The sequence below is a fragment of the Pinus tabuliformis genome, chromosome 5_2 (assembly GCF_031772625.1).
Source record: "Pinus tabuliformis cultivar Carrire ecotype Pingquan chromosome 5_2, CPIR1, whole genome shotgun sequence".
In the NCBI taxonomy this organism is placed as follows: Eukaryota; Viridiplantae; Streptophyta; class Pinopsida; order Pinales; family Pinaceae; genus Pinus; species Pinus tabuliformis.
In genome coordinates this window covers 1,015,184,290-1,015,205,316 of record NC_142306.1, presented here as the reverse complement: position 1 = coordinate 1,015,205,316, position 21,027 = coordinate 1,015,184,290, and the positions used below count along the sequence as shown (strand labels likewise).

General features: G+C 42.6%; 1 protein-coding gene across 1 annotated transcript in view; it reads left to right on the top strand.

Moving 5' to 3' along the window:
• The window catches only part of LOC149162716 (uncharacterized), a 258,643-nt gene that overhangs the window by 124,119 nt on the left and 113,497 nt on the right, over window positions 1–21,027 (top strand). The window contains exons 4-5 of the mRNA XM_089435774.1: window positions 14,623–14,916; window positions 15,036–15,222. Of these exons, the coding sequence (XP_089291900.1) occupies window positions 14,623–14,916; window positions 15,036–15,222 (481 nt within the window). The remainder of the gene's footprint in view (window positions 1–14,622; window positions 14,917–15,035; window positions 15,223–21,027) is intronic.

Genomic DNA, 21,027 nt, shown 5'->3' with positions numbered 1-21,027 from the left:
AACCAAGATTCTTGCATCTCACATTAGTTCTAGGATCTGCATTTCATATAAGATAGTCATTCATCTAAGCAACAATTGCTAATTGATTACTTGGTCTTAATTTCCCAAGCAAGATTGTTGACTCCATAAGGCACTAGTATCAATCGTTTAAAATCTAATCAAATCCTATAAGTCTTGCTAAATCTTAATCAAATACTTGGTCGCTTCATTGTGTCTCCTCGAACTGGTTGGTTCCCAACTAGTTCTTCTTCATTACTTTTTTCCATAGGGTCTACCCCCCTTAGCCTGCTGCAGGGAGACAGCGTAAATGGAGAGATTGAGGATCAGGGTGACAACTCTCGATATGAATTGTTGTTGTGATGCCTAGACATTCTGTGCGACAACAATACCCATTAATATTTTTATTTTCCTAAGTTTAGACTTAGGAACCCATTAAAAATATTAATTATTTTCATATCTCCTTCACCGGACAGAATTTCCCCAAACCATTTCTGGGTCTTGGAGATCTCATGTGCTTTAGCCTTTCCACCAATTTTCATGGCTAGAGCACATCCGATGCTACCCCAAATCAACAACACCATCGTTGTTGACACCGAGTTGGCATCTAGTGAAGACATTACCATGCATGGAATGTAGATCTCCAACACCCAACAAAATTCGAGGATTTTCCATTTGAGTTTTGTTTAGCCAATTTTATAGATAACTTTTGATGTAAAGATTGTTCGTTCATGCCAAGATTTGACGATGTTTTGCCACCTGGAACCCTCATGTCATTGGACAACCTTTAAATGCCATTTTCAAAGTGATGCATTCATTTTTTGTGAAAATTTCCACTTGGCATGTCATCTACATTTTTTTCTAAGAAATATAAGGCCAATTTGACTTTTTGAATTTTTGACTTCATACCATCCTCCACTGACCCGAAGTCAGTCCCAGAGAGTGTGTCATACCACTCTCACTAATCCTAGATCAAAGGAGGTCATCCTAGCATAGGGAGTACAGTAGATACAACGATGCGTCCATCGATAGTACTACTATGGTCCCTAACTCCATTTCCTTGCTCATTGATCAGATGAGAGGTACTTCCCATGAGTCCTAGACTACATGGGTGGGATGCCTCAACAGGAGAACTAATCATCCTATCCCTAAGTCACCATGGGGTATCATAGGGGAAGGAACCTTTCACCCTGTACATAACACACCACTAGGGGAGGGTGAGTTGTCCTGTGGTTGCATGTCACTCCAAGAAGTACCCAAGCCCCTCGGAGCTCCCAGATCTCAATGTATGCATCATACATGACCCTCATAAGAGCGTCTCTCAATGACACCAATTCGTTCTCTGAAAGTCAAGAATTTGACCTTTCCTAGGGGCTTCGTCAAAATGTCGGTGACCTACGCATCTGTACCAATATGTTGGAGCCTTATTGCTCCCCGCTGCACCATATCCTGGATATAGTGGTACTTGATATCGATATGCTTAGAGCAATCATGAAATATAGATTCTCTGATAAACAAATCCTACTCTGGTTGTCACACAAGATCACAGTAGTATTCAATGTAAATCTAAACAACGCACTAAAGTGCTTCCGCAACCAGACTGCCTCACAAGAGGCCATACTCACAACAATGTACTCTGCCTCGGCGGTGCTCAAAGCCACTGACTTCTGCTTCCTGCTCATCCAGGATATCGAGGCAGATCCCAAAGAGAAACAACACCTGGAAGTGCTCTTTCAGTCCACCACACTGCCTGCCCAATCAGCATCAGTATATCCATGTAGTCTCACATCTCCGGCAGTGTATCTCAACCCATGAGTGATTGTGCCACGAAGGTATCTCAACAGATTCTTGGCACCAATCCAATGTGTGTGGTGAGGCTCAACCATATGTTGACTCAACGTGTTGACTGCAAAACATATATCTGGACGGGAGTTCACCAAGAACATCAATGCTCCGATGAGTTGACGATACTTGGTAGCATTTTGCAAAACAGGTCTGGCAGCACTACCGCTTAACTTCTTGAAGTCAAGCTCCATCGGGGTAGTCACGGGCTTGCAGTCCACCATACCGAATCTCTCCAATATCTTCACCACATATTTTCCTTGAGATAGGAAAATCTCCCTTGGCTTCTACCAGACTTCTAGTCCTAGGAAATAGTGCACTAGTCCCAGGTCCTTCATCTCAAACTCAGAATCCAACTCCCTCTTACATTTGTGAATGAGAGGGTCTGCACCTGTTAGAAAGAGGTCATCAACGTACAACACCAGTATGAGAGGTTTGTCATCTTCAACCTTAAAGTAAAGGTTAGGGTCGGCTTCACTCCTGGTGAATCCTAGCTTCATCAAGTGGCTAACGATCCTTTCATACCAAGCTCGGGGTGCTTGCTTCAGCCCATAAAGGGCTTTCTTCAACCTGCACACGTGAGATTCTCGATGATGAATCTCAAATCCTTCAGGTTGTTCCACATAGACTTCCTCTTTGATCGAACCATGCAAGAATGCGGTCTTGATATCCATTTGATGTAGGTTCCACCCTTGTGAAGCAGCAAGGGCTATGATTGAGTGGATGGTGGTGTATCAGGCAACAGGTGCAAATATCTCATCATAGTCTATACCTTCCTTCTGAGAGAAGCCATGAGCGACAAAACGAGTCTTATACTTTTCAGCGCTTTCATCAGCTCCATGCTTTATCTTGTAAAGACATTTCGAAATGACAACTGTTTTGTCCTGGGGTCTGGGGACCACATCCCAGACATTGTTCTTCATGATGGACTCATATTCCTCAATCATAGCATCCTTCCGTACTTGATGCTTGACAGCGTCAGTGAACGATGAAGGCTCATTTTGAAGGATCGTGCTCATGAGGGTCAAGTATCCCTGATACCTAGCCGGCTTCTCGCTTTCTCGAAAAGTTCCTTTGGGTGCAATGTGTCCTTCGGCATCATCAAGTGTCCCCCGAAGCCATGAAGGCCTCTTCTTAGAAGAGGAAAGCTCTTGCGGAGGGGGATCAATAGGATCCATAGGTTCTTCTACATCAGGCATCACCTCATCTTCCTTTTCCTTTGGTTTCTTGGTGTCAGCTTCTTTGGATTTCCCTAGTATAGGAAGATTGTCAACTTTGCTAAGAGCCATATCTTCGTCAAAGGTGACATCATGGCTAATCTTGACTTCCCTTTGACTAGCCACATAGATTCTATAGCGCTTAGTATTTTCGCTATAGCCCATGAAGATTCCTTTCTTTCCAAATGCACCCAATTTGTTCCTTTTCTCTTTCGGCACATGACAATATACAAGACTTCCAAAAATTCTAAAATGAGATACGTTAGGTTTCTTATGAGTGAACATTTCTTCGGGAGTCTTGGAACCCAATGCTTGATGAGGGCATCGGTTTTTCACATATACGGCGATATTCGCAGCTTCGGCCCATAGAAACTTTTGGAAGCCTTTGATCATGGAGCATAGCATGGACAACTTCCACAATTGTATGATTCTTCCTTTTGACCACACCATTATGCTCAGGAGTATATGGTGTTGTAGTCTCCCTCTTAATGCCATCCTCTTTGCAAAAGTCTTGGAACTCATTGGATTCATACTCAGTCCCATTATCAGTTCTTAAGATCTTGATCTTCTTTTTAGTTTGATTCTCGATCAAGGCTTTGAAGTGACGAAACCATGAGAACACTTCATCCTTCTTTTTCAAGAAGTATATCCAAGTCTTGTGAGAATAATCATTTGTAAAAGTGAGGTAATATAAATATCGTCCCAAAGAATTCACAGGCATCATACCAGATTTGTCGAAGTGAACCAACTGCAATATATCGGAGGTCTTGCTATGGCTTGAGGGGAATGGTCCCCTTTTGAGATTTCCTTCGGCACATCCTGGACATACACCTTCTTGCTCTAATTTGAACTTTGGCATCCTGGTCACCATTTGTCTCCCATTGGGTAGAGCTTTATAATGAAGGTGGGCAAACCTCCAGTGCCATAGTTCGGAGTTCGGACTGAAGAGATGTGTCACAAGTCATGACACTCAACGGACTTCCTCTGACGTGATATAAAGATTCAACCCGAAACCCAAGAGTGAAAGCATCTTTGATATTCTTTTTCCATACACGTACCTTGCCATCGATGAAGGCCACCTTGTAGCCTTTGTCTTCCGTTGCCGAAAGGGACACCAGGTTCTTTTTGAGATCAGGTACATATAGGACTTCTTGTAAATGAATTGTATTACCCTGATTCAATTGAAGAGAGACATTCCCTATGCCTTTCATGGGACATTTGGAGTTGTCCCCTAGAACAATTTCCAGGTTGGTCTCCTTCTCTATTAGATTAGAGAGAGCTTCTTTGTAACTAGTGAAGTGCCTTGAGGCACCACTATCAATAAGCCAATTTCCCTGCGAGTCCAAGGGAGAAGTAGTAGACAGGGCCGCTGGTAGATAATGTTAATCTTGCTTATTGTTAACAATGTTAGATTCATACCTGGAGTTTCTTGCCTTCTTAGAGGGTTGATCACTTCATTGATTTCCGTCATTCCTCTTTCCTTTGCCATTGAACCTGCCCTTCCTTTGATTGTTGTTGGAATTGCCTGGGGAGTGATTTTGATCATCGTTATGAGATGTGTCTTTTCTATCAGGGCACTCCCTCGCATAGTGGCCAATTTTGTTGCAAATGTAACATCTACCTTTCCTTCCACCTTTCGGTCCGGCCTTTCCTTTAGATTTTGCCCGGAATTATTTCTCCTTTTAGCATGAGAGGAGAATGCAGCGGGATTGCCTCTAAGTGCAGGCATTTCCTGCTCTTCTATCCTTGTTTCTTCTTGAATGCATCTCGCGATCAGTTCCTCAAATCCTGGAATTACATTGTTGTTGAGAAGAGTGGTTCTGAATATGTACCATTCATATGGGAGCCCTCCGAGAGTAGTGATAGTCAGTTCCCTGTTAGGAGTGACTTCCCCAATTGATAGGAGATCATTCTTGATCTCGATGATCCTTAAGAAGTAGGCTTGCATACTCTCATCTTTGCCTTTCTTAACTTCCTTCAGCTTATTCTTAAGGAACAAAACTTGATTTGCATCATTAACTTTAAATAAGCTTACCAGTCTATTGTAGATTTCCTTGGAGGTGGTCATCTCGGAAACATAGGCCACCAGGCGCTTGTCGATAGAGTCTCAGATGATCTTCTTAGCTTTGACTTCTCCACTGGTCCACTAGTTCCTAGCAGCGACAAGATGCATTTGATGGAGGCTCAATGATTTTGCGTCTCACATGGTCCAACACTTCCTTCTCCTCCAATTGTTAGATCGAGAGACATCTTCCATCCGTGATAGTCAGACTTCTCACGGATCTTTTCTTCGGCTGGGAAGTGTGATGAGGAACCCATGAAGTTTTTTAGGATTGCTTCAACAACCTTCGGTGATTTCTCTTGCTCTTGCTCTTTCTTGGGCTTTGTCTTCATTTCAGCTTTGATGCCATGTTAATTTATGGTATGTTCTATGCTTAGTGCAGTTTACTTCGATTTCTTCTTATTAGCCACTGTTTAGCAATCACATAAACATAAAGTAAAATGCGGATAGAACATTAACAGATCGACAGAAAACAAGCCAAGACAAGAGACATCAGATGTGGCAGCTAGCTAGGGACAAACCCCAATGTGGGGAAACCCTTTGATCAATTCTTCTTTAGTCTTCAATAGTTCAGCAGAGAGAAATAGTACAAATACATAAATCTGTAATTTTATCATAGCAGAAACAAACCCTAACGAGCAAAGTCAAATCTGGTCAAACAAGATGAAATTGACCTTCAATATGCTTGGTCAATTTCTTGGTCATCTATTCCTCCAACAGCAAGAAGAAGAAGCCCATAAACAGCCCCAAAAACACAGTCAAACTGTAGTCAACGTGCTACACCAAACTAGGGCAATCAACGCTGGTCAAACCAGAGGTTAGATTGCCTTGGTTTGCGTGCCAAAACTGCGGCTTGCCTAGGAGAGGCAGCCACACCAAAACCGCACTCCTGAAAAGTCAACGCTGGTCAAAACATCTAGCTGCAGCTTCTGCGTCCTCCTTCTTTTCCCTTCTACGTTGTCCTTCTTCCCACGTGTGAGCTTCTCTTCCTTGTGTGTAAACCTAATCAGCTAAGGGGAGAAGAACGTGTGTGAGATGAGATGAGTGAATAATGACTCAACCTCACTTGTATTTATATGATATGCTAGGCATGTGTGCCACACATTTAGCTGTTGGCTGACCTTGACAATTTGTCAAGTAAATACAAATAAATTCATATTTCCATAAATACTTGTCGGAATTGGATGATCGTTAGATCAATCCTACACCTGTCGACGAGAGGAATCAAGGAAAAATATCAGCTACCGTAAATAATATGACCCACATGGATTTTGGCCCTAGTTTCCAATTTTAACAAGCTCTTTTATGGAAGAAGGAAGCTACTAAGAAGGAAATTGGATAGTTCAGGTATTGGCCAACCTAGAGGAGCTGATTGGATCAAGCCGTGTTCATTATAGCATAAGTGACTTGCAGCAGTGATAGGTGGCAGCCCTCTTGGATTCTCTATGTGTTGTTTCTTGATGGACTAAGGGGCAGCGAGAGAGCAGATCGGAAGCGAAGGACCAATAAGATGAGATACGACATAGAGGTTGTGATTGTGCACTAGATCAGTGAGATTGTCATTGTATCTTGTATTCTTGTACTTGTGGATATTTGAGGGCCATTATCCCTTGTACAGGAGCCCTAGACTATTGTATTATATGTTGATAATATAACGAAGTTGGGTTACATATATTGTTGTTGTTGTCCTTATTGTGCACGCGATTGATTTACTGCATTATATTGTTTCGCTGTGCAACATAGCTTTGTTGAGATTCTTGGTTTGGTAGTGTCAAAGATTTAAGATTCTATCCTAGACACCAGGGTCATGGAAATTAACATGGGAGCAGCATGAGCAATTATTAGTTGAGGCCAAGAGCAAGGTGGACTCATCACATGAAAAGATTGCCACTCTCAAGGGCAGAACCATAGTAAATTATCTACAGAGAGAATTCCAATTGTTATGGCTTGTGAAGACCTTGTTCGTGGCCAGGCCAAATTACACTGAGATAACAAGTTTATTGATGGCCTACAATGCTATTATTCACACTCCCACAATGGATCCAGTTCTATGGCAAAGATGTGATCAGCTTCTCAACCCACCACGAGTCCGAACAATGGAGCCTGGGTCCACCTCAAGGGATCAAAGGGGTCAACAATGAAGATATTCTGTTTCAGACATCATGACAATTTCATCCTCTGCAATTTTGTAATTTTTTTTTTAAACAACAGTGAGTACTTGATATATTAATTCTTTGCCTAGTCGAAGCAAGATACATGGGTGGATTACGTTTGAATTTTCCCTTGGGCTTCTATTTTTCCATTTCCATCCTGATTTGCAGAGCCCAGATATTCATGAACATTACAAAAATTTACAACTGACACAGTACTCTTATTTAGCCTACTAGTATATATTCGACAAAATTGAGATAGCAAAATTATGCAGAAGAAACCAGACATTGCAAAGTGAAGTTAGCCGATAGGGTCAGCCAGGCGGTTCAGATTAATGCCCGAATTCTGGACTTTAGATGGGTTGCTCTGTTCTTCCTGAGGAGATCCCATCTTTGACATCAGCAGTTGTATGTCTTTGATCATGGTACGCAGCGCAGCAACCTCATCCTCGAGCTTATCGACCTGCCTACTTTTGGCATCAATATTCTCTGAATTTTCATATGCCACCACCCTTTGATGATACATCAGGTCCTTTATGTCTGAGAGCTGCACTTTAATTTCAGCCAGTTCCTTTGCACACTGCAAGCACAAAGACGGAGTTGGCAAGGGGGTGGTGGTGAGCTCTGATGATGACCCAAGGCATGGGGCGATGCCTCCTTCCCCGACACCTAGCCAGAGCGAGGGCATCTTCTTCCCCAAGAACTTGTATCCATCTTCTGTAAGGCAGGATAGGGCCGAGAAGCAGTGTGCTAGTATATTCCTTCCTGAGATATGCTACCCTGAGCCAGCTTGAGAAAACTGGAGAACTGCTAAAAAGGGAGGGCACAGCCCCAGCCCTAGAGGGAGACTGAAATCTCGCACCCTAGATAAGCAACCAAATTCTCTTCACTAGACAAATAGAACCTGTTACCGCTCAAAATAGCAGGGGACGTAAAGGGGATCCCGAAAGGGAAAATGCTAGGCCAAGGGCAACAAATGGAGTCTCACCCCACTGTCACCTCAACTAAGGCTCCTTTCTATTTACGGACTTTGACTTATGGGAGGAGACCCGGTATATTATAGAGTCACTGATGAAGGATAAGTCAATGGAATGATGTGGAGTGACCCAAATAACCCCTTTCCTAAAGAATTAAAAAGATAGAATTTGCTTGCTTTCTAAGAAAGGTACAATGTCTTCTAGGGAAAGGAAGGATTTAAGGGTTAGGTTTATGGGATATGACTTACGAAGGAATTTCCCAATCTCAAAAATCCTTATTGTAATTGGTATCTCGGATGGTTCTTGAAGAATGTCTTTTCAAATGAATGGGACCACACTGGACCAAGTGGACCCAGTCTAGGGTAGGAGAGAAGAGTATAGCAACCAATGATTACCCGTAACCTGGACAAGGTATGGAAATGGATCAAAGAGAGAATATCCACTTAAAGGTTTGAACTTTGAATTGATCCAATAAGGTAGTAGCCTTTGGGGATGATATGGACAAGTATGATCCCGAGGCTAGGGCTTGGATTTTCTCACAACTCCATTGTCGGAATGGCCTTCGCCTTCTGTCACACAAGAGAGATTAATGTAGAAATTTCTAAGTCTGACACACCAGAAACCCCTACTGCATTCTCTGGTTTATTATCTCCTACTTGTTCTTTCAATTAACAAGTTATTTATCAATATAAATACTGAAATAAACACAAAAGCAACCTTCACACATATACAGATCAGCAACTGAAACAAACTGAGACAACATAAGGGACGCCGTTATTTTTGGACAATTGTCCCAGGAAAAACCCAATGCGGGAAAACTAATGCAGCGGATATGAGGGTTTTTTTATTATGCAGTTTTCTTAATACAACTAGGATGCCAAAAATGGCTCACCTTTTAGAGATTTTCCTTGGCAGAAGTACCTTTCTTAGGAGACAGATCTTCCGGCTAATCAGCAATCGGATGAATAGCCTCACAGTGACTTCGACTGCTCCCTTAGCTGGACAGCGAAAGCTTCTCCAAGATACCCTCAGGAACTGCGTCACCCTCCAGAGAGTGCGTCACCCTCTACGGCTCTGCGTCAGCTAACCAACTGTCAGTTTGCCCCACGGAAATTCCTTAGCGTTGCCTCTTCAGCTCAGCATCAACTCTGTAGCCCTCTACACTGCTTGTGTCAGCCTCTTGGCCCTCTGCGTCTTCTGCACTGGCCTCCTCAGCCTCTCTGTCAACCCTTGTTGCCTTTGCGTTAGCCTTACTAGGCTTTGCGCTGTTTCTCTGGCACTTTCTATGCCTCTCTGATATGTATTCTCGGCCTCCTACCGAACTGCCCCTCGCTGCAACAGATCACTAACTCGATTTCTCAGCAAACCTTGCCCCTAGAAATCGAATTGACTGATCAACTTGGTGTATCTCCAACTGACCCTCAAGCCTCTTCTTATACTTTTCGTATTGACGATTCAACGGCCGAGATTAAGTCCCTAATCAACGGCTAAGATTAGATCTGGCTTGATCCTCGTTTATTTGAACTTTCTCACCCATATTATATTAATACACATTAATATTTTAATTTTCCTAAGTTTAAACTTAGGGTCACATTAAAAATATTAATCATCTTAATCTCTCCTTCGGGGTGGAATTTCCCCCAATGATTTCTGGGTCTTGGATATCTCATGTGCCTTAGCCTTTCCACCAATTTTCATGGCTAGAGCACATCCAATGCTACCAAAAATAAACACTCCCTCTTAGCAAGAAATGTGCTCCAGTAATGCTTCATCATAGAAACATCACACTGATCCTTCGCATCGGTACTTGCGTTGATGCTTGGCCTGCTGCTCACATCCTCTGCACTGCTGCTTCCTGTACTGTTGGCCATGACATTGCCACTGCCACTGCTACATTTGTACTACAGCTCCCTCTCAACATGCTGCCCATGCTGCCCCTAGCACTGCCATTGCTAACTGTTGCACTGCAACCCAGTAACCGAGAGGAAGGTAACTGTCTTCTCCCAAACACTGACATCCCGGTAAGTCTGGAGGCCTCGTGACACTGAAGCTGCCTTTGCTGCTTTGTTGTGCTCCCTTTGCTGCTACTACGCTGCTGCATACACCTCTGTGCCTCTTGCACTGCTGCAACCTCCACTGCGCTGCCTCAAATTTGTGCACTGAAGCACTGCCGTGCTGCTCCACTACACTTTGCTCCACCCGACACCTATCATCATGCTACTGTCGTTAAGGGCTGCCGTAGCTGGATGTGATCCAAGAGTTTGGGCACCTCAAGGATCTTGCCCCTAGCATGTAGTCCTCTTGACTACAACTCGATGTCTCCCACCTCTTCTCTAGAGGTGCATGAGAACTCAAGGCATAATCATCATCAGCCTCGACCTCTTTCTCCGCCTTAGCTGGAGCTGCCTTTGAATCGAAAGCCTCTCCCTTGTTTTTTTCCTGGGACACTAGGATGCATAATGTCCCAGCTTCCCACAATGGAAGCACTTGACCTTGGAGATGTCCTTCTTCTTCCTCTTCCCTTGCTGTCCTTCAGATGCTAGAGCCGTATCCTCCTCCTCCTCTTTCTTGACTTGAACTCCTTTGCCACTACTCCCTGCCTTGGTCATCCTCCTGATCTCTTCCCGGCGAAGAGCTGCCCACATATCCTCCCAACTAGGAAGAGTATCCCTGCCCAAAATACTTTGGACAAATGTCTCCCACTCCTCGGAAACTACATTCAAGGCAGTGCTGACCATAAACTCTAGATTTGGTGTAGACCCCACGGAAGTAAGCTAGTTGCGAATTTCCTGCAATCTAAGAAGGAATGGATCTATCTGCTCTCCCTTCTACATTTGATATGACCTCAGCTGATTCTCCTATAACATCGTTCGCTGCATAGAAGAGCCCTCGTATAAGGTGGTCAATGCCTCCCACATCTCCTTTGCCATGTTCTTCTTAGCAATATGTGGTATGACATGATGTTTGACTCCGTCTAGGATCAAGTATTTTCCCTTTGCCTCGACCTCCTCATACTTTTCATTAGCATTCGGTTCAACTGGGACAACTACGGTTTTCAAGGCAAAGTCCTTGATGTGATGTCTGTCCAAGATTACTAGGATCCTGGCCTTCCAGATGACAAAGTTGGAAGCCCCGTCCAACTTGTCCTGATCCCTTAGTCCGTTCATTGCCATTTCAGCTCCTCTTCAGGACTCCCTCTGAGTCTCAACTCCCCTCTTGGAAATCTCCCTCTAAGTCCTGATTTCCCTCCTAGAAATCCTTTGGCCAGCTGTCGAACCACTCCTCTCCAATCCTCCTTGCAACTGGAACTCAGATCTAGATTCCTTGGCTAGAAATCCATCGAGGTAGTGGTTCCCTCTACCTTGGTTTCACCTCCATAGACACTGTTCTTCTTTGATAGAAACAACGTCCCACCAGCTCCTTAATTCACAATCTGTCTACAGCTCCCCAAGCCTCGACAACTGAAGAAATTGAGCCTTTTAGGCTTTGCGCAATCCCGACAAAAGTTGAATCTGCCCCTTTGGCCAACTTCGTCAATCCTACCTAGCTGAGCAGGATGACGTGGCTCTTTGTGAGCCTCTTCTGCCTCTCTGTGCCTCTGCCCTGGCCCTTTCCTTGGCTCGAAATGGTGACGCGGGCTCTGCGTCACTTCTTCTCTTGTTGTTTATGCTCAGGAACAACACTGTCTCTCGGGACAACTACTTTTGTTGCAAATTTTAGATTTCTACTGGTGTCTTTAGTCCTCCTGTGATCTGCAATGCTCTGATACGATGTGGAAATTTCTAAGTTTGACACATCAGAAATCCCTACTGCATTATCTGGTTTATTATCTCCTACTTGTTCTTTCAATTAACAAGTTATTTATCAATATAAATACCGAAATAAACACAAATGCAACCTTCACACATATACAGATCAACAACTGAAACAAACTGAGACAACACAAGGGACACTGTTATTTTTGGACAATCGTCCCCGGAAAAACCCAATGCGGGAAAATCGGTGCAACAGATATGAGGGTTTTATTATTATGCAGTTTTCTGAATACAACTAGGGTGCCAGAAATGGCTCACCCTTCAGAGATTTTCCTTGGCAGAAGTACCTTTCTTCGGAGACAGATATTCCGGCTAATCAACAACCAAATGAATAGCCTCACAGTGACTTCGACTGCTCCCTTAGCTGGACAGTGAAAGCTGCTCCAAGCTACCCTCAGGAACTGCGTCACCCTCCAGAGACTGTCACCCTCTACGGCTCTGCGTCAGCTAACCAGCTCTTAGTCTTCCCCACGAAAATTCCTCAGCGCTGCCTCTTCAGCCTAGCGTTAGCTCTGCATCCCTTTGTGTTGCCTGCGTCAGCCTCTATTGTTTCTGCATCAGCCTCTTGGCCCTCTGCTTCTTCTTCTCTGGCCTCCTCAGCCTCTGCGTCAAACCTCGCTGCCTCTGCGACAACCTTCCTGGGCTTTGCGTTGTTTCTCTGGCACTTTCTTTGCCTTTCTGATATGTATTCTCGGCCTCCTGCCGAGCTGCCCCTCACTGCAACAGATCACTAACTCGATTTCTCAGCAAACCCTGCCCCAGAAAATCGAATTGACTGATCAACTTGGTGTATCTTCAACTGACTCTCAAACCTCCTCTTATACTTTTCCTGTTGATGATTCAACGGCCGAGATTAAGTTCCTAATCAACGGCTAAGATTAGATTTGGGTTGATCCTCGTTTATTAGAAATTTCTCACCCATATTATATTAATACACATTAATATTTTAATTTTCCTAAGTTTAGACTTAGGGTCACATTAAAAATATTAATTATTTTAATATCTCCATCCGGGTGGAATTTCCCCAAACAATTTCTGGGTCTGGGAGATCTCATGTGCCTTAGTCTCTCCACCAATTTTCATTGCTAGAGCACATTCGATGCTACCAAAAATCAACAATGAATACAAATGTGGGCCCACCAAGTTATGGGACGTGGAACTAGAGTTGCCTAACTTGGATATGACATTGAATGTCATGTCTCATATGACTTTGTTTGATGCATAGTCACCAATAGGTGGATCTTCAAGTGGACATGGCAGCGATGTTCCCAGTGCCACTTTTGGAGAGGATGTGGAACTTTTTAGTGGCATGAATGAAGACATATTTGATGATATGTAAATGTAATTTATGATGGTGTTTTAACTTTTAAACTTTTGAACAACCATATGAATTATGAAAAATGATAGTAGACTGCCGGTGATAGTTCATTTTGTATTTTGTACTATGTAGTATGCATTATTAATTTTGGAAATGATGGTGTAACTTGTCACGTTGATAACTTGACGATTGAAATTTGAAACAAAAACTTGATGATATATTGAATCATGAATGCTATAATAATCATTAATGATGATGACAATGTTTATGCCGAATTGATGATGATGAATCATGATAGATCATAGATGATAATTGTTTATGTATTTTTAGTCTTTAGACCTAATCTAGATTCTAAAATATGAATGGTAATATGAAATTTTTATTTTATGTGTGTGTGTGTGTGCGTGCCGTTTCCTGCCGTACCGTATCCAGAATTTTTGAAAATTTGCCATATCCATTTCAAACCCCATATCTGTATCCATTCCCATTTCTGTGCAACTTAGCTTTGTTGTCCTTCTTGCCATTAAAATTGGCAATATGCCTCTTAATTGGATGCCTACCACCTGAGTTATATAATTGATTGCTTTCAAAAACCATTTTCTGAGGAAGATTTCTTGCCATTACAGTCTGAATTAGAATTCCTTGCAGCATTTGGATTATTAACCACCACGCTATATTAGACTTATATCCAGTGTTTTGGTCTTCCTTCATGATATCTTTTAGCACATTCCAGATAACCCTGATGATATACAACTGAAATAAATCAAGTTGCAGTATGATCAGGAATCAAGCAAGTTGTACCTAACTGTTTGGTCCAACTCCTCCTTGTCCCAAATTACTAGGTGTAACTTTTGCTTATTTATTTCAATCATGTAATCTCATTGGATTATATCAATTTGTCATGCAGTGTAGCTTTTTATTTTGCAATTGAAATCTCAGGACCATCCACTGCAGTAACACGTTATCACTGTTGACCTTCTTTACCTTGATTTCACATCATTTTTTCGAGGCCTGCCACACACAACGAAGCATAATGGGAACTATGATGTGAAACTAAAATGTTGAATCAATGAGCAAGTATACTTTTCACTCAATTAGTTCTTTACAAGAAAGTCTTGAAGTTTCAATCATAGTTAGACAGGAGAAAGTTAGATTAAAAAACACATGATAAAGAATAAACTTTTATTGGTTTATAAACTTTTAAAGAATAAACAATAATCTCCAATGTATTTCTTGTGATACAGATCTCGAGAGACCTCTTTGCGGGGCTTGAAAAAATCAGGCCATATTCCATCCTCGACAACACATGGAAACAGGACAGTACTGGATAGAATTTCTTCTGCGTCACAATCTAAACCCAGCCATCACACTCAGAAATGCATTCCATCTGAAGTTTCCAAGGTTACTGAACCTGGAGAGAGAACTGGAAAACATCCACTTCATGGGAGTTCTAAACTACTTCATACTGAGACGAAAGTAGCATTTACTGTGATCCCTGAAAAGTACCCTCCTAATCATCCTAGCCTGCAGGTTTCGAGGTGCCATAGAAAGTTTAAACACTCCCATCCTTATAATAGTTACCACTAATCTAGTGTACTCATCATTTTTATAGTACACTTCAATATTTCTGTTAACCTTGAAAGTCAGCTTATTGCAGGCCTATGGTAAAAAATGACAAATCACCGACAATCCTGAAGCAGACAAATAAAAGGATTTTCAGTTCTTCAAAGGCAACAAAAAACTTGTCCACAAATATATCAATTACAAAGAACATTCAGGCTTTTACTGAGCAGAAAAAAACAGCCTTGTCACCTTTGCCCCCTCTGAAAAGAAAGCCAATAGAGGTCTGCGCTAAGATGTGTTACTCTGAAAATGCCTATCATATGCAAATGATTCTTTGAATAAACAAAGTAGATTATGTATAGTAAAACCTTTTGAATAAACAAGGTAGATTATGCATAGTAAAACTGTAGGTAATCATGTACATATGATAGAATATAAAAGTATGGATATTATTTTTTGGCTAAAACCCTGAAAAGAACTTTTGTAGACCTCTTTTACTCACTTTTTGTCTTTCATTAATATGTTTTTCCCTTCTTGTCAGTATGGTTAGCGTGGTAGTGTTAGAGACCTGTTTCTCTTGATCTGAAACACACATGACAGAAAATATTAGTTATAGTGTTGGTCTATAATACTGGCCTACTCAAGTAACTATGAGGGTCGCGATTAATAAGCGAATGCATTGTTGTAATATTCCTTTTAGAGAATAACCCTAAAATACCACTGTAATCTCTGAGTCATTGTAAATTTCCCAATGGGATCTTATATCAAATCAGTTTCTATGGTACTGTTGTAGGTATGGTTTCTGTGTTTGGTTACAGATAGGCCTTTTTAAATGCAAAATGTATGTGCTTATAACAGATCTCGGAGCAGAGGGTATATTCACATGTAAAACTCAGCCATAAATATGCAAATCAACAAGCACCATACATAATAAAATTTGCCTTTTTGCTTAAATATTCAATTCAGAAATACATAGCAATATACCACTGACTAGGGGCTTACAATGGGCTGATAGAATATATAATTTTATCGAATAGACGGAACCTGATTTTATTGAAGAATATCATCAATGATTACACTCGCTAAGTGGAGGACAACACCTGGAAATTGCTCCAAACAATCTAGACAATTCGGCCCCTTAATTATCAGCTACTACAGGGCTGATGCTCCTCTTAAATTTACTGGAACAAGCTGCTACAGGTCTGTAATGTCGGCCTAAATGAGGAATCTTCAATTCTGCGCTGACTGTAGATGCTTTCAGCCCAACTTGGCCCTCTAAGTAGGCAGAAATCTTCAGATCTGGATATACATATATTATTGGCTGCCTCCTCCAGTTCAGAATTTGGTCACCCTTCAATCTGAAACTATAATCTCTGTTGCATATATATTATTCAGCCATCTTGGGAATGTTGTCCTTGGAACAAGGAGATTTGTCCTGCCTTCAAGGCTATTCGGCTCACTTTAGGACAGGTATCAAGCTCCCATTTTGTACATAAATTTTGGTCTTTATGCCCTCTGGAAAATGTGCTGATTGTTACTGCTCAAACTAGCAGGGGGTCCTAGAGGGGCACTTGCAAGGTCAAGAGCAACAATGAAGCTAAAGGCCACTGTCACCACAGCTAAAGCTTCCTACTCTTTATGGATTTTCAACGATGGGAGGAGACCCAATATATAGAGAATCACTTATGAAGGATAGATCAGTGAAGATGGGTGTGAAGTGATCTGGGGTACCCTTTCCTAGGCAAAGCTCAAGGATGGGACCAACTTGCTGTTGATTTGGGTAGCATCGGATGTGCTCTAGCTCCGAAATTTTGCAGGGGACTAGAACACATGAGATCTCCAAGACCCAGAAATCATTTGGAGAAATTCCACCCGAAAGAGGAGTTATTAAAATAATTAATATTTTTAATAGGTTACTAAGTCTAAACTTAGAAAAATAAAAATATTAATGGGTATTAATAAGAATATGGGTGAGAAACTTCTAAGTGACGAGGATCAAGTCTGTTTTAATCTTAACTGTTGATTAGGGACTTAATGTCGGCCGTTGATTCATCAACAAGAAAAGTATAAGAGGAAGCTTGAGGGTCAGTTGGAGAGACACTTGAGAGATCAGTTAGTTCGATTTTTCTGGGGCGAGGTTTGCTGAGAAATCGAACAAGTGATATGTTGCAATGAGGGGCAGTTCGGCAGAGGGACTTCAGTCCAAGGCCGAGAATACATAGTAGAGAGGCATAGAAGCACCAGGTTAGCTTTGACGCAGTGACACAGCAGGAGAGCTCTGACGCAGTGACGCAGAGGGAGAACTCTGACGTAGTGTTGCAGTCACGCAACGCCTAGAGGAGGTGATGTAGTTCTAGCGTAGAGCTTGGAGCAACCATCGCTGCCCAGCACTGGGAACAACGCAATCACCTGTGGGGTTTGTTCATCTGTCTGTGGATAGCGGTACTTCTGTTGGGTTTATTCTTTGTTGGATGAGCCGGATTTGACACCTTAGTTGTATTCAGAATTCTACTTAATAATACAAACCCTCTATATGCTGCACTGGTTTTCCCGAATTTGTTTTTTTCGCAAACGATTGTCGAAAAATAATGGTGTCCCTTGTGTGATTGTCTCATTCTATTTTCAGTTTATGATTTGTATGTATGTGTAGTCTGAAATAGTGTTTTCATCGTTGTTTATATAATTAAATAACTTGTTGAATGTAAAGAACAAGTAGGAGATGATAAACCTGTGATTGCAGTAGGATTTCTGATGTGTAGATTCAAAAAATTTCACATGGTATCAGAGCATTGTAGATCATAGGACACTGAAGACACCTACCGGGAGATCCAGAGAATTTGCTACAAAGAGGCAGCTGTCCCGAGTGACAGCATTTTTCCAGAGCCAAAGACGCAGAGGGAGAGTGACGCAGTGCAGAAGAAGTGACGCAAAAGCTCACGTAGTGCCAACGTCAGCATTTTGAGCTAGGTGAAGGTGGCGCAGTAGCTGGGAGGAGCCCACGCAGCAACTGCGTCAACTGTCTAGGCTAGTGCAGAAGCGGAGAGGGGTAGATCAAGGTCACGCAGAGCCACGTCATCTTTCTGGACTAGGAAGGAGTGACGCAGTGGCCAGGAGGCGCTGATATAGCGCACGCAGTGATTGCGCAGACCCAAAGGAGCTTAGATTCTTCAGTTGCTAGGGCTGGGGGAGCACAACAGATTCGATCTGAGGAGTTGATGGGACACTGTTGCTGTTGGTGCAGAATAGCCTTTGTGGAGACAGAGCCGAGGTAGAGGGAGTCACTCCCTTGACAAATTTCTAGCCAAAGAAATCTAGATTTGGGTTGCAACAACAAAGGAGGATTGGAGAGGAGTGATTCGACATTTGGCCGGAGGATTTCCGTGAAGGAAATCAAGACTTAGAGGGAGTCTAGAGGAGGTTGTTCCTTAAAGGGTTTCTTTCGCCAAGGAAATCCAGATCCAAGTCTTGTTTGATTAGCAGCAGGAGAGGGAGAAGAGAACATGTCCTATATTTGTTGAGCAAAGATGGCAGTCAATGGATTGAGGATTAGGATAGATTGGATGGAGCATCCAATTTTGTCATCTGGAAAGCCAGGATCCTGGCAATCCTAGACAAACATCGCATCAAGGACTATGCCTTGAAAGTAGTTGTTGTTCCGGTCGACGCTGATCCGCTACAAAAGTACGAGGAGGTCTAGGCGAAGGCTAAATGCATGATTCTAGACGGGGTCAAAGATCATGTGGTCCCACACATTGTTGAGAAGGACACAACAAGGGAGATGTGGGAAACACTGACCACCTTGTACCAGGGCACTTTCGTCCAATGGAAGATGCTATTAGAAAATCAGCTGAGACAGTACTAGATGCAGAAGGGAGAAGATATCGATCCCTTCCTCCTCAGGTTGCAAGGGATTCGTAACTAGTTGACTTCCGTGGGGTCTACACGAAATCCTGAGTTCATGGTCAGGACTGCCCTGAATGCAGTCACCGAGGACTGGGAGACATTTGTCCAAAATATCTTGGGCAGAGCGACTCTCCCTAGTTGCGAGGAGATGTGGGCATCTCATTGACAAGAAGAGATCAGGAGGTTGACCAAGGCAGGGAGTAGCGACAAAGGATTCCGGGTCAAGAAGGAGGAGGAGGAGGAGGATGCAACTCTCGCATCATCGGGACAACAAGGGCAGCAAAAGAGAAAGAAGACTGATATTTCCAAGGTCAGATGCTTCAAGTGTGGGGAACTTGGACATTTTGCCACTCAGTGACCCCGGAAGAAGGGCAAGGAGGAAGCTTGTGACTCGAAGACTGTTCCAACGAAAGCTGACAGGGAAGGCGAGGATGACGATTGTGCCATGAGTGCTCATGCGCCTCTGGAGAAGAGGTGGGGTGATATGGAGTTTTAGTCGAGAGGACTGTATAATGGGCAAGATCCTTGAGGTGCCCAAACTCTTGGATCACATACAGCTACGGGTACCCTTAACAACAGTAGCAAAATGACAGGTGTCGGTTGGAGCGAAGTGTGATGGAACGATAGTGGCAGAGCTAGAGTGCCAAAGTCTGAGGCAACGCAGTAGATGTTGTAGCAGTGCGAGAGGCACAGAGTAGTTTGCAGCAGCGCAGTAGTAGCAGAGGGTCAGCACAGATTAGCAGCAAAGGTGGCTTCAACATCACGAGGCAACCATACTAACCAGGATGTCAGTTTTTGGGTGAAGTAACAGTTGCTTACCTCTCAACAACTGAGTTGCAGTGTAGCAGTTAGCAATGGAAATTCTATGGGAAGCATGAGGCAACATTTTGAGAGGGAGCTGTAGTAAAGATGCAGCAGTGGCAGTAGCAGTGTCATGGGCAGTAGTACAGGATGCAACAGTGCAGTAGATGAAGGGCAGCAGGCTAAGCATCAGCAACACAGATGACCGATGCAGTGGATTAGTGTAATACTTCTATTGAGAAGTATTGCAGAGAGGCAGAGAAGCACCAGGAGAGCTCTGACATAGTGACACAGAGGGAGAGATCTAACGTAGTGTCGTAGTGACGTAGAGGGAGAGCTCTGACGCAGAGGGAGAGCTCTGACGTAGTGTCGCAGTGACGCAGCTCCTAGAGGAGGTGACACAATTCCAGTGCAGAGCTCGGAGCAACAATCACTGCCCATCACTGGGAACAATGCAGTCACCTGTGAGGTTTGTTCATTTGTCTCTGGATAGAGATTCTTCTACTGGGTTTATTCTCTATTGGGTGAGTAAGATTTGGCACCCTAGTTGTATTCAGAAATCTGCTTAATAATACAAACCCTCTATATGTTGCACTAGTTTTCCCGAATTGGGTTTTTTCGCGGATGATTGTCGAAAAATAATGGTGTCCCTTGTGTGATTGTCTCATTCATATTTTTAATTTATCATCTGTATGTATGTGTAGTCTGCAATAGTGTTTTCGTTGTTGTTTATATAACTAAATAACTTGTTGAATGTAAAGAACAAGTAGGAGATGATAAACCAGTGATTGTAGTAGGATTTTTGATGTGTAGATTTAGAAATTTTCACACTTGCTTCTTAAGCAAGGTTCAAAGCTTTGTAGGATAAGGGGATGAGGATTTAAGGGCTAGGTTCAAGGAATGTGAATTGTAAAGGAGCTTCCAAAACCTTAAAATCCTTATTGAACTTGGTTTCCCAAGTGGTTTTTGAAGAGTTGACTTTTCAAAGATACGGGACCACACGGGACCAAGTGGACCCACGTTAGGTCAAGGGAAAGGAATTTAGCAACTAGTGATAGGCTTGACCCAAACAAGGTGGAGAAGGGGACAAAAGAATTGATTTTCAGTTGAAGGTGCAAAATGATCCATATGAGAAACTAGCTTAGGAGATCTTAGGGCAAAAACCTATGTTGCCAGGAAATGTGGGTGCGGGGACGGGGACGGGGACGGGGATGGCATTTTTGGAAACAGGGTGCGTGGGTTCGTCGGGTAATATAATAATATTAAATTTTAATAATTATATTTTATAAATTATAAATTTATAATTAATAATATATATGAAATTTGAATTTGTATATTTTTTCAACTTTAAACAAGAAAACTTTAATGATAATCATTTAAAC